The 13,791-nt window shown below is 43.9% G+C and overlaps 1 protein-coding gene across 2 annotated transcripts in view; it reads left to right on the top strand.

Annotated features, from left to right (window-relative positions):
* The window catches only part of stoml1 (stomatin (EPB72)-like 1), a 62,343-nt gene extending 50,505 nt beyond the window's left edge, over window positions 1-11,838 (top strand). For both annotated transcript variants that reach the window (XM_068015498.1, XM_068015497.1), the window contains 3 exons: window positions 1-91; window positions 1,231-1,425; window positions 9,476-11,838. The exon at window positions 1-91 is cut by the window's left edge and continues 144 nt beyond it. In XM_068015498.1, coding sequence (XP_067871599.1) covers window positions 1-91; window positions 1,231-1,425; window positions 9,476-9,672 — 483 coding nt within the window. In that variant the 3' untranslated portion in view covers window positions 9,673-11,838. The remainder of the gene's footprint in view (window positions 92-1,230; window positions 1,426-9,475) is intronic.
* The last annotated feature ends 1,953 nt before the right edge of the window (window positions 11,839-13,791 follow it).

Here is a 13,791-nt window from a genome sequence, read left to right as displayed (position 1 = left end):
GCCCCTCTCCGGAAGTTAGCTGTGCAAATTCTGCAACGCAGCAGTTCTCCACAATCGGCACATCCTTCTGCACTTTCTAGTGAGAGTGAAGGTGGGCCAAAGTTCTTCTAACAGACTGAATGACAGTACACTGTGAAAATATGTGGGCATCATGCAGCAGAGTCTAAGCTTTACTCATATGTAGCCACTTCACATGTGAGGTGTAGAGTTAAAACCCACATTCCCATTAATTTGCTTGTATTTCAGGTTGCTAGTGCTAGGATATTTCTGATTTATTATTTACCCACTTGAGTCAAGAGCATGAAGTGCAGCCCTTTCCAAACCACTAGGGCTAGTGAACTCAAACAAGACAAGCCAGAGAGCAAGAAATCCAAGCACAAATAGGGCTGTGTTGCCAAGACTTGTAGGCCACAAGCAGCTCCAAGTGTTGTAATCTAGACACAAGCAGTTGAAACCTCCAGCACAATGTCAAACCAAAGTTGGCAACCTGACTGGGAATGGTTCAACAGCCAGCCTCTGGATAGTGAACAGGAGTACCAACTTCAACCTATTTTGCCTTCCCTAACCACTGAGGCCAGTTGTAGCACTTTGTCTGTCTCCTTGACAGAGCGATTGACTACCTCAGACCAGGTCTGTACAGTTCAACTTAACACCAACAGCTTGTATTTACATAGCGCCTTCAGCATAGTGAAACATTCCAAGGGGCTTCGCAGGAGTGTTATCTGACAAAACTTGACAAGGAGCTACATAAGAAGATATTGGGCAGGTGACTCAGAGCTTGGTCAAAGAGATAATTTTTAAGGAGCGTCGTAAAGGAGGAGCAAGAGGGTGAGAGATTAAGGGGTGGAATTAGAGCTTGGGGCTTAAGCAACTGAAAGCAAGGCTGCTCATTGATGGAGCAAAGAAAATCAGGGATCCGCAAGAATCAGAATTGGAGGTTGCAGAGACCTTGGGAGGGTTGTAGCACTGCTGGAGGCTAAAGAGATAGACAGGGATAAGACCGTTGATGGATTTGAACACAAGGATGAGAATTTTAAATTTGAGGCGTTGCCTCAGTGCAGGTCAGCGAGCACAGGAGTGAGATGGGTGAATGGGACTTGCACGTTAGGCTATGAGAAGCAGAGTTTTGGATGAGCTCACTTGGGATTGCTGGAAGATGGGATATCTGTAAATTAAATTCTGCCTTGACCAGATGAACAATCTCTGAAATGTTCTTTGTCTTCCATATAGAAAGTGTTCAGACCACATCTGATGATGCTGAAATTGAAGAAATTGAGAGTGATGTTGTCAGTCCAGACTGGTTACTTTCTAAAGTGAAGTTGTTCCTTTCAGAGGAACTTGTGAAACAGAATGGAACCTGTTACCTTTTCAGTGTTAATCAAAAGAATGGAACTCAGAATTTATATTATCTGGACCTTAGCAGAGGTAAGCTAAATGATTTCTCATTTACATTGGGTAATGCAGCTTTGTATAAAGGTAACAGCAACAAAATTTCTTTTTATTGAAAGAATGAGATTGTATTTTCATTCTACTATTTTGAAGAGTGTGATTCTTCTCACTAATTGGAACGCAGCAGTTATAGTGCTGCTGTGTCACTTGTTAAACTGATAGAGTCACTTAATGAGATGAAATCTGAAGCGTATTCACCCTGGTGCTGGGTCTGCCAGACTGCAGCATATTGTCTGTAATGTACCTAATGTATGAGGCCCAGGAGCTCCTGTTCAAATTGCGTTAATATTTTGTGCTGAATTTTAAGCCATTCACATTTTTAAGTTGCATTGTGGATAGACAGAGGTTTTTAATTGCCATACTCACTAACCCTGTTTGTCTTGCTTTCATTTTGTGGAACAATGGGCAGTTCTTTGTATCCACCATTGAAGAAATGCGAAGATCTATCTAAGTACACAAGGGAGAAAGGAATAGAAGGCTACAATAATAGTGTGCGATGGGAGGAGGCTCGTGTGGCGTGCATAAACACAAGCATGGACCATTTGGGCTGAATGTCCTGCTTCTGTGCTGTGCTTACTATGTAATTAGTATCACCAGCTTGAGAGATATGTAAATGAGTAGGAATTTGGTTTCAAACTGTTTTCAGCCCGGAAGGTATCTAACCAACTCTCAAAGATGGCAAGCAGAAATACAGCATAGACTTGATGGGTCGAATGATCTCCTGTGCTGTAAATAACTCTGACTGGTGGCAGGTTTTCTTCTGTTTGATAGCTGAAAGGGGTTGGAGGGAAGTTCAATGAGCCAGCCATGTAATTAACCCACAAAGGTGACCCTCCTTCTCTCCAAAAATAAATCATTGCAGCTCACGTGCAGGCAATTACTGGTAGGCACACTCCCGGCTACTATTTGATAATTTGTCGCTGGCTCTTGTATAAATGACCAATGACTCTTTGAACAAGTAGTAGTTTTCATAAACTGAGGCAGAAATCATTTGCCAGATTCCTGACGGGAATCACGCTGATATGGAAAGTTTTATGCTGTCATATGAAACAAATGTTGTTGAGTTGTGTCTCTTAGATTGAGGCTGTCAGGTGTACAGATTGACTGGAATATATAGACAAAAGAAATTATGGGAGTTCTGCTTTACTTTGTAACTGGTATTTTGTACAATTCTGTGCAATAATACAACTTACATTTATATAGCACCTTTAACAAAGCAAAATGTTCCAAGGTGCTTCAAAATTTGACACCGAGCCACATAAGGAGTTATTGGGGCAGGTGACCAAAAACTTGGTCAAAGCAGTAGGTTTTAAGGAGTACGTTAAATGTAGGAGAGAGAGAGATGGAGTGGTGTAGGGAGGGAATTCCAGAGCTTTGGGTCTTGGGGAGTTGAAGGCACAGCTGTCAGTCGTGGAGTGATGGAAATCAGGGATGGGCAAGTGGCCGAATTGGAGAAGTGCGCAGTGCTTAGCACCGCAGCCTCACAGCTCCAGCGGCCCGGGTTCAATTCTGGGTACTGCCTGTGTGGAGTTTGCAAGTTCTCCCTGTGACTGCGTGGGTTTCCTCCGGGTGCTCCGGTTTCCTCCCACATGCCAAAAGACTTGCAGGTTGATAGGTAAATTGGCTATTATAAATTGCCCCTAGTATAGGTAGGTGGTAGGGAAAAATAGGGACAGGTGGGGATGTGGTAGGGATATGGAATTAGTGTAGGATTAGTATAAATGGGTGGTTGATGGTCGGCACAGACTCGGTGGGCCGAAGGGCCTGTTTCAGTGCTGTATCTCTAACTAACTAACTAAAATTTGGAGGGTTGTAGGGCTGGAGGGAGGTTAGAGATGGGGGCAGGAGTAAGGCCATGGAGGCACAGAATAAAAACATGCGTTCTGCTTACAGCCTGCCATTCTAAATTGCCTGTCATTATTCCACATGGCCTTTCACTAAACTGTGCCTCGGTGCATAGTTAGCATACAGGTCCTGCCGTAGCAAAACCAACCATCCCAGATCACAACAGGACTTGAACAACTAGGCTTGGGGACCTTCAATGACCATCGTCAACAAGAAAAGCCCCAACCACCTCCACATGACCTCCAGAGGTCACAGTGCTGAGTCCCTAACGCCACCCAACTCCTTGCATCACCCCGCACCACCCACCTCCACAATAACTATCCTAGGGTGTGTGTCACCATTGACCAGAAGCCTAACTGAATAAATAGCAAAAATATGGTTACAAGAAGAGAGCAGAGATGGCACTCCAATGATTGTCTCACCCCTGAGCATTAAAAACTGGTCCAATGTCTACAAAACTCAATTCCAAAGTTTGATAGAATACTCATGGCTTGCTTGAATGGATACTACAACAGCTTCAAAATCTTGATGCCATCTGGGATAGGATAATTTAATGGCAGGACGGATTTGAGAGCCTTAATGGCATGATTCTGTTCCAGTGTTCATATAGAGCTGGAATTAGACTCTGTTTCCCAACTCCTTCACCTCTGGTTCATTATGGTTGCAATATATGCTATTTACAGATTGAACTGCAGCAATGTACCAAGCTTAATTGAATAACACCTCCCAGTCTCATGGCCTCTCCCACCAAGAAGGACACGAACAGCAATCATAGAACAAAGAACAGTACAGGAACAGGCCATTCGGCCCTCCAAGCCTGCGCCGATCTTGATGCCTGCCTAAACTAAAACCTTCTGCACTTCCAGGGACCATATCCCTCTATTCCCATCCTATTCATGTATTTGTCAAGATGCCTCTTAAACGTCTCTATCGTACCTGCTTCCGCCACCTCCCCCGGCAGCAAGTTCCAGGCACTCGCCATCCTCTGTGTAAAGAGCTTTCCTCGCACATCCCCTCTAAACTTTGCCCCTCTCACCTTAAACCTATGTCCCCTAGTAACTGACTCTTCCACCCTGGGAAAAAGCTTCTGACTATCCACTCTGTCCATGCCGCTCATAACTTTGTAAACCTCTATCATGTCACCCCTCCATCTCCGTCGTTCCAGTGAAAACAATCCGAGTTTATCCAACCTCTCCTCATAGCTAATGCCCTCCAGACCAGGCAACATCCTGGTAAACCTCCTCTGTACCCTCTCCAAAGCCTCCACGTCCTTCTGGTAGTGTGGCGACCAGAATTGCACGCAATATTCTAAGTGTGGCCTAACTAAAGTTTTGTACAGCTGCAGCATGACTCGCCAATTTTTATACTCAATGCCCTGACCGATGAAGGCAAGCATGCCGTATGCCTTCTTGACTACCTTATCCACCTGCGTTGCCACTTTCAGTGACCTGTGCACCTGTACGCCCAGATCTCTCTGCCTATCAATACTCCTAAGGGTTCTGCCATTTACTGTATACTTCCCACCTGCATTAGACCTTCCAAAATGCATTACCTCACATTTGTCCGGATTAAACTCCATCTGCCATTTCTCCGCCCAAGTCTCCAACCGATCTATATCCTGCTGTATCCTCTGACAATCCTCATCAATATCCGCAACTCCACCAACCTTTGGGTCGTCCGCAAACTTACTAAACAGACCAGCTACATTTTCCTCCACATCATTTATATATACTACAAAGAGCAAAGGTCCCAGCACTGATCCCTGCGGAACACCACTAGTCACATCCCTCCATTCAGAAAAGCACCCTTCCACTGCTACCCTCTGTCTTCTATGACCGAGCCAGTTCTGTATCCATCTTGCCAGCTCACCTCTGATCCCGTGTGACTTCACCTTTTGTACCAGTCTGCCATGAGGGACCTTGTCAAAGGCTTTACTGAAGTCCATATAGACAACATCCACTGCCCTTCCTTCATCAATCATCTTTGTCACTTCCTCAAAAAACTCAATCAGGTTAGTGAGACACGACCACCCCTTCACAAAACCATGCTGTCTCTCGCTAATAAGTTTGTTTGTTTCCAAATGGGAGTAAATCCTGTCCCGAAGAATCCTCTCTAATAATTTCCCTACCACTGATGTAAAGCTCACAGGCCTATCATTTCCTGGATTAGCCTTGCTACTCTTCTTAAACAAAGGAACAACATTGGCTATTCTCCAGTCCTCTGGGACCTCACCTGTAGCCAATGAGGATGCAAAGATTTCTGTCAAGGCCCCAGCAATTTCTTCCCTTGCCTCCCTTAGTATTCTGGGGCAGATCCCATCAGGACCTGGGGACTTATCCACCTTAATGCTTTGCAAGACACCCAACACCACCTCCTCTTTGATAATGAGATGACTGAGACGATCTACACTCCCTTCCCTCGACTCATCATCCACCAAGTCCTTCTCTTTGGTGAATACTGATGCAAAGTACTCATTTAGTACCTCGCCCATTTCCTCTGGCTCCACACATAGATTCCCTTCTCTGTCCTTGAGCGGGCCAACCCTTTCCCTAGTTACCCTCTTGCTCTTTATATATGTGTAAAAAGCCTTGGGATTATCCTTAATCCTGTTTGCCAATGACTTTTCATGACCCCTTTTAGCCCTCCTGACTCCTTGCTTAAGTTCCTTTCTACTGTCTTTATATTCCTCAAGGGATTCGTCTGTTCCTAGCCTTCCAGCCTTTACAAATGCTTCCTTTTTCTTTTTGACTAGGCTCACAATATCCCACGTTATCCGAGGTTCCCGAAACTTGCCAAACTTATCCTTCTTCCTCACAGGAACATGCTGGTCCTGGATTCTAATCAACTGACATTTGAAAGGCTCCCACATGTCAGATGTTGATTTACCCTCAAACAGCCGCCCCCAATCTAAATTCTTCAGTTCCTGCCTAATATTGTTATAATTAGCCTTCCCCCAATTTAGCACCTTCACCCGAGGACTACTCTTATCCTTATCCACAAGTACCTTTAAAACTTATGGAATTATGGTCACTGTTCCTGAAATGCTCCCTTACAGAAACTTCGACCACCTGGCCGGGCTCATTCCCCAATACCAGGTCCAGTACAGCCCCATCCCTAGTTGGACTATCTACATATTGTTTCAAGAAGCCTTCCTGGATGCTCCTCACAAATTCTGTCCCATCTAAGCCCCTAGCACTAAGTGAGTCCTAGTCAATATAGGGGAAGTTAAAATCACCCACCACTACAACCCTGTTACCTTTACATCTTTCCAAAATCTGTCTACATATCTGCTCCTCTACCTCCCACTGGCTGTTGGGAGGCCTGTAGAAAACCCCCAACATCGTGACTGCACCCTTCCTATTCCTGAGCTCCACCCATATTGCCTCGCTGCACGACCCCTCCGAGGTGTCCTCCCACAGTACAGCTGAGATATTCTCCTTAACAAGTAATGCAACTCCCCCACCCCTTTTACATCATCCTCTATCCTGCCTGAAGCTTCTAATTCCTGGAACATTTAGCTGCCAATCCTGTCCTTCCCTCAACCAAGTCTCTGTAAAAGCAACAACATCATAGTTCCAAGTACTAATCCAAGCTCTAAGTTCATCTGCCTTACCTGTTATACTTCTCGCATTGAAACAAATGCACTTCAGACCACCAGTCCCGCTGTGCTCCGCAACATCTCCCTGCCTGCTCTTCCTCTTAGTCTTACTGGCCTTATTTACTAGTTCCCCCTCGTTTATTTCACTTGCTGTCCTACTGCTCTGGTTCCCACCCCCCTGCCACACTAGTTTAAACCCTCCTGAGTGACGCTAGCAAACCTCGCAGCCAGGATATTTGTGCCCCTCCAGTTTAGATGCAACCCGTCCTTCTTGTACAGGTCCAGTCTGTCCCTGAAGAGATCCCAATGGTCCAGATATCTGAAACCCTCCCTTCTGCACCAGCTGTTCAGCCACGTGTTTAGCTGCACTATCTTCCTATTTCTCACCTCACTGGCACGTGGCACAGGGAGTAATCCCGAGATTACAACCCTAGAGGTCCTGTCTTTTAACTTTCTACCTAACTCCCCCTGCAGGACCTAGTCACTCTTCCTGCCTATGTCATTGGTACCAACGTGTACCACAACATCTGACTGTTCACCCTCCCCCTTCAGCATGCCCCCTGTCCGTTCAGAGACATCCTTGACCCTGGCACCAGGGAGGCAACATACCATCCTGGAGTCTCTTTCACGTCCACAGAAGCGCCTATATGTGCCCCTGACTATAGGGTCCCCTATAACTATTGCTCTTCTGCGCTTTGTCCCTCCCTGCTGAACAACAGTGCCAGCCATGGTGCCACTGCTCTGGTTGCTGCTGTTTTCCCCTGATAGGCCATCCCCCCCCAACAGTATCCAAAACGGTATACTTGTTAGAGAGGGGGATAGCCACAGGGGATTCCTGCACTGACTGCCTGCCCCTTCTAGCGGTCACCCATCTATCTGCCTGCACCTTGGGTGTAACCACTTCTCAAACTCCTGTCTATGATGCTTTCTGCCACCTGCATGCTCCTAAGTGCATCCAGTTGCTGCTCCAACCGATCCATGCGGTCTGTGAGGAGCTGCAACTGGGTACACTTCCTGCAGATGTAGTCGTCCGGAACGCTGGAAGCGTCACGGACCTCCCACATCTCACAGGTGAAGCACTTCACCCCTCTAACTGACATTTCTGGCACTAATTAATAAATTAATTTAAGATTAATAAATACTTATTAAATCCTTACTAAATTGTATTAACTATATGGTCCCTAGTGCTATCTTCCTGCTATAAATTTTAAATGCTAACTAAATACAGTAATCTGCTCCCTCTGGTTTAGTTACTCTACTTATTAATTAGTTAATTAGGGTTTCAATCAATTTTTATCAATGTTTTATTTTCAAATTCAGTTAAAAAAAAAATTCCCTACCAGCCAATCAGGTCACCGCTTTTTTGTGATGTCACTTTCAGTTTTTTTTTACCAGAGGGAAGTTTTTTATACTTACCGGTCCGGAACTCTGCCCTCCGAGTCTTCTCTCAGTCAGCTGTGCTCTTTGGAAGCTCTGGGCTGCCCTCACTCTGAGGACAGGTAGGAAATAGAAGGAGCTCCTCGCTCTGTGGGCGGCACAGTGGCGCAGTGGTTAGCACTGCAGCCTCACAGCTCCAGGGACCCGGGTTCGATTCTGGGTACTGCCTGTGTGGAGTTTGCAAGTTCTGCCTGTGTCTGCGTGGGTTTTCTCCGGGTGCTCCGGTTTCCTCCCACATGCCAAAGACTTGCAGGTTGATAGGTAAATTGGCCATTATAAATTGTCCCTAGTATAGGTAGGTGGTAGGGAAGTATAGGGACAGGTGGGGATGTTTGGTAGGAATATGGGATTAGTGTAGGATTAGTATAAATGGGGGGTTGATGGTCGGCACAGACTCGGTGGGCCGAAGGGCCTGTTTCAGTGCTGTATCTCTAATCTAATCTAATCCCTCCTTACCGAACTTCCTCACTTACCAAACTTCCACTGTCGCACTCTATTGCAACCCAAGTCAGCACTCCAGTGCAAACAAAGTCAGCACTGTAAGATAGCTCACTCTTATACTGACTGACTCTGGCCCCCTGAAAACTGGTTTAAACCAATTCTCTAATAGCAAAACCATCAGCTCCAGATTCTGCCTCCAAGTCTCAAACTATTCCTGTCTTCGATCTATAGCGGTTGTTCCTTTTGTTGTTGCTGGGTCAAAATCCTAAAATTCTCTGCCTACACCTGCATGGGAGTACCTTCACTACAAGGAATGCAGCGGTTCAGTCTACCACCACCTCAGTTCAGCTAGAGTTTCGGCAATAAGTGGATCTTTGCAACATCACTTGCATCCCCAAAAACAATTTAAAAAAAACACGGAGAATAGCATGAAGTCAGGAATATTCTTTTGTGAGCTAATTAGATTTTTGTAAATTAATTTCATAAAAAGGCAGTGATATGCTTGAAGATCAATTGTAGATGGAGTAAGACGTCCTCTCCTAAGGTTAGGGCTTAGCAGTCTAGTCTTTATAGCGTCAAATTATACTGCAAATATTTCTTTGCAAAGCTCCAATATTCTTTGATAACAAAGCAAAAAAAAAATTCCAAAGTAAGATGTTAAGATTAGTTATTGGCTGTCTGTAACCCCCTCTTGTTAACTTTCAGGTTCTGGAGAGGCAGGTTATGGCATGCCTGAGAGAGACCCTGATGTGACTCTGGAAGTGTCAGAAGACACCATGCACGCTTTGTTCTCAGGGGATCTGAAGCCTTTTTCTGCCTACATAAGTGGACGGATACGCGTACAGGGCGACTTGAAACTTGCAATGAAGTTGGAGGATCTGATCAAGAAACTGAATCGATGATGCAGCAGAAACATAATCGCAAGCCCACCTTGGACACAGACTCCTCAGTTTTATGTCTTGTATTTTATTTACTTTTTGGTTATTTTCTCAAAGTGCTGTACTAATGTATTGTTTATAGTTTTTATGGATTATTAATGCATTCCTGGGGGAAAGAAAAAATAAACTTGTAATACTAGATTACATTGCTACATTATACTACCAACTTTCAGGTGCTAGGTCTCTTAGCTTTGCTGTTCTGTCCTCCACAATGTTTCTAATCAGGTAATGATCTGGAATGCACTGCCTGAGGAGGGCGTTCAAGGCAGATTCATTAGTAACTTTGAAAAGGCAATTGGATCTGTACTTGAAGAGGAAATATTTTCAGGGGAGTGGGACTAATTTGATAGCTTTTTTGGAGAGCTGGCATAGGCATGATGGGCCGAATGGCTGACTCCTGTGCTGTATGATTGCCATTCCACTTCTACAGCTTTGACTGTGCTCACTGTAAAGTAGGAAAAAAAAAACTTGAAACGATTCAGTCTTAATTAACAAATAGCTGGCAGTGAGTTTAATGAGACATTTAACGCCAAACCCTACTTCTACTTGGAGCAGTCGGGTAATGAGTCACAGTTGTTAATGCTGTGAAATATCCTCTTTATACCCGGAGACATCTGTGGTTTGTGTGGACACCCTCCAGCTGCTCACAATTGGAAGCATCGGGGAGTGCTGAAACTTTGTTTATCTGTCAAGTTTTACAGATTAGCATCGCTTCCCTTTGAATCCACCTTCTCCCTCCAGATATATGGATGCAAATCTCTTGTTTCTCCCACTTGGTCTCCAGCATACTTTAGGGAAAGATGATGTATAGTTTAATCTGGAATTGAATTGGATCTTCTAAGGCGTTGTATTGATTGGTCTAAAGAAATGTGATTGTTGTATGAATATGTTTTGAATTCCTTTTGTAGAAGAGCTGTGAGAGGTCACCGAAGTGGACAGCAGAAGTGGGAATGAGCGACAGTTGAGTATTTGACCTGAAGTGCCTGGTATCTTTTTATTTTTTTCCCCCTGAATGGTTAGTGGCAGTGGGCAGATTTAAAAGAGTGACTGATTTTTATATCAGGTGGAACCTCCGTGCATACATTTTCTCTTTGGATGCGCAAATCAGCTGCAAATTTACAAACACTACCCTGTGCCACTCTTCAGCTCCATGAGTCACATGTCGTTACAAACATTGCACTGCCCAGATTGCTTAACACCAATAGGCTGAAATTCCTCCATCTGTTATTTTAATAGCTCTTAATCCATAGGTTAATGCTGCTATTAGTGTAAACAAACTTATTTTCCATGTACTTGGCATCACTTGAGACCCAGTGCGATGTGGGCCCACAATTCTGATGCCTGGATAGAGGAGCTGCTTTCAACCCTGTAAGCACGGAGCAGCCAATCCCATGTGCTTGCTCTCTGCGAGCTTCTCTATAGAGTCCAAAAACATCTTTGAAGACCAGCTCCTCTGTCCGAGCAGGGCACGGGCACAAGATTGAAGTGGTCTAATTATCTGCTGGCTGGGAAAGTGCAGATGGGTAGTGCCTTTGGCCTGCCCCAAATTTGAGTGACCCAAATGAGATGGCAGGAGTGCTTTAGTCCTTTTATTTAAGGAAAAAAGTGATATTTTTATTTAAACCATCTTTAAGCAATTCTTTTATCAACAGTGGAGATTGACCTACACCTAAAGCAGATGATTTGGTCATTGCTGTTTGTGGGGGCTTGCTGTGCACAAATTGCCACATTTCCTACGTTACAGCGGTGATTACTCTTTAAAAGTACTTAATTGGGTGTAAAGTGCTTTGGGATGTCCTGAGGCCATAAAAGGCGCTATATAAATGTAAGATCTTTTTTTAATGCAGGCACCTCGAAGGTGTATTGCTGAAGCTCTTTTAGCTTGGTGTGTACATACTTGAAAACTGTACTAATTTTTACAAAATCAAAATCCATCTTCAATTGAAACGATGTGAAGAAATGAGTACAATTTTGATAGTGCTTGTAAAAAGTAATCAAGGCTTAGGAGAAATTCTGATTTGTATTTATGTTCTCCGCAGTTTGATGCTCCAAAATCCCAAATTTTTGTATTGAGATCCAAATAAATTGTTACCTTGATCGTTGTTGGTCTGTGCTGCTATAATAAATGATTAATTCCATACGTGTGAACTGTATGATTATTATACCTATTTTTAATGATTGGGTGCAGTTTTTTTAAAGTTGTTTGTGTGGGTGCGTAGAGCTTCGTTTTTTTTTTCTAGGTATGTTTCTGTTTTTCCCTATAATATTTATCCATCAACCTGGAACCTTGCAGCTGAGGTGCACAGCCTATAGTCAGCCACTAAGAGGCACTATGTGCCACCCAGACCTGACTTGTCCTTCCTATTTGCCCTTGCAGTTCCATTAGGAGATGCCCCAGCCTTAGCTCTGTGAGGCTTAGAGCAACTAAGGCCTACACGTCCAGCTCTGTCTTGTTTGCCAACTGTGCTCTAGAGATAAGCTAGAAATATCAAGGAATGCATGGTAACCCCTGGATTAAACAAAATCTTCAGGATTTCACACAGCCAAAACCAACTCCAAATAAGTCTTCAAGCAAGGATACCCCAATCCCCTTTGTGGTGAGGTTCTTCACAGAAACAACTGACTAAACCAGCTATTAAAGGACTGATCTCTTGTGTTTTGACAGCCTACAGAATGTTTTGGTGTCAGAAGGTTTTTCTACCCTCATTCTAAACCTGTCTGATTTGCCTGATAGTCATACTTGGAGAGTTTGACAATCTTCTTGATTAAGATAAAACTTGGGGTATTTCTGATTTGGAGGGTAAAAGAGGATAACCCTACTCTCTGTCCTTATATCTCTATTACTATCTTTTTGGCACCACCTACTCAGAGCTTGTTGAAAAGACACAGTAATTCAAACACCTTGCAACCTTAGTAGTGACCGATTGGACCCTTTGCTTGTCTCAGGTTTCTACAAATTTCCCATTGGAATTGTCCCAAATTGGTACGGTTGCCATTTTGGTGCCATCGAGATGGATGGTTTGGTTAAAAAATAATTGTGGAGAGCTTGTTGAATTTAATCCCCAGAAATGAGTGTTTGTTGAGTGATAGTTACTCCTGCCCCAGAGATTCCAATCATGGATTGGAGCTGGCCAATAACTTGGACTTTTATGGATTTTTCCTTCACCTCCATTGTGACATCTCAGATTCAGTTTAACATCCCATTGAGGACAGGCAATCTTCACAGAATCTTGTGTACTCTGCATTCCTGTTTGTAGCTTCCTTAGTTGTTAACCTGACTAGCGATGAAGTGCTGGAAGCCCACTTGTCCAAAGAAGTCTTGAACCCATGGAGAAGTGATGTACCTCCAGGCTGCCAAATTTCCATACAAGACTTTTGTATCCTTGGGTCTAGGCAGCTTTACAAGTAAGGATGCTGCAGGCCCAATGCGCTTGGTAAAATGATCCAATGCAATGTATTGTCAGGTCAATCTAAATCTTTTGAGATGAGATTTCTACGTGTGAGTTGTATCAAACAGAGTGTGAAACTACTCTGGCTGTAGTTATACCTGTACCATCAGTCTGAAATCAGCAGTTGTAGTTCACTGCCATTAACAACTGTGTCCACCACTGGTTCTAAATTGTACTTTAGCTGCAAGAGATAGATTAGCACATGTGTGTATAGAACTTCACTCCTGGTTGGCTGATTTTAAATGTTCTAAGTGCACAGGTGGGACCAGCCACACTTTTCAATACTAATTAGGCACAAGGATAGGCCATTCAGCCCCTTAGGTCTGTTCCATCATTCAATTAGATCATGGCTGATCTGCACCTCAATTCCATTTATCTGCCTTAGCTCCATAATCTCTTGATAAATTCTCTCTAAGTCATCAGAGTGGCTCATCTTTGAGTCAAGGCAGAGAGAATCACAGAATGTTATGTAGTAAATTCATACATAGGAACAGGAGGAGGCTATTCAGGCTGTCCTGCCATTCAAATAGATATCAGCTGATCTGTACATTAACGCCATTTACCCGTTTTTGGTTCCTAATCCCCTTATACCCTTATCTAACAAAAATCTACCAATCGCAGTATTGAAATTTTC

This window comes from Heterodontus francisci, chromosome 35 (genome assembly GCF_036365525.1).
Source record: "Heterodontus francisci isolate sHetFra1 chromosome 35, sHetFra1.hap1, whole genome shotgun sequence".
NCBI classification, from domain to species: domain Eukaryota; kingdom Metazoa; phylum Chordata; class Chondrichthyes; order Heterodontiformes; family Heterodontidae; genus Heterodontus; species Heterodontus francisci.
Note: the sequence above shows the minus strand (reverse complement) of the source record. Positions and strands in the feature narration are given on the sequence as shown.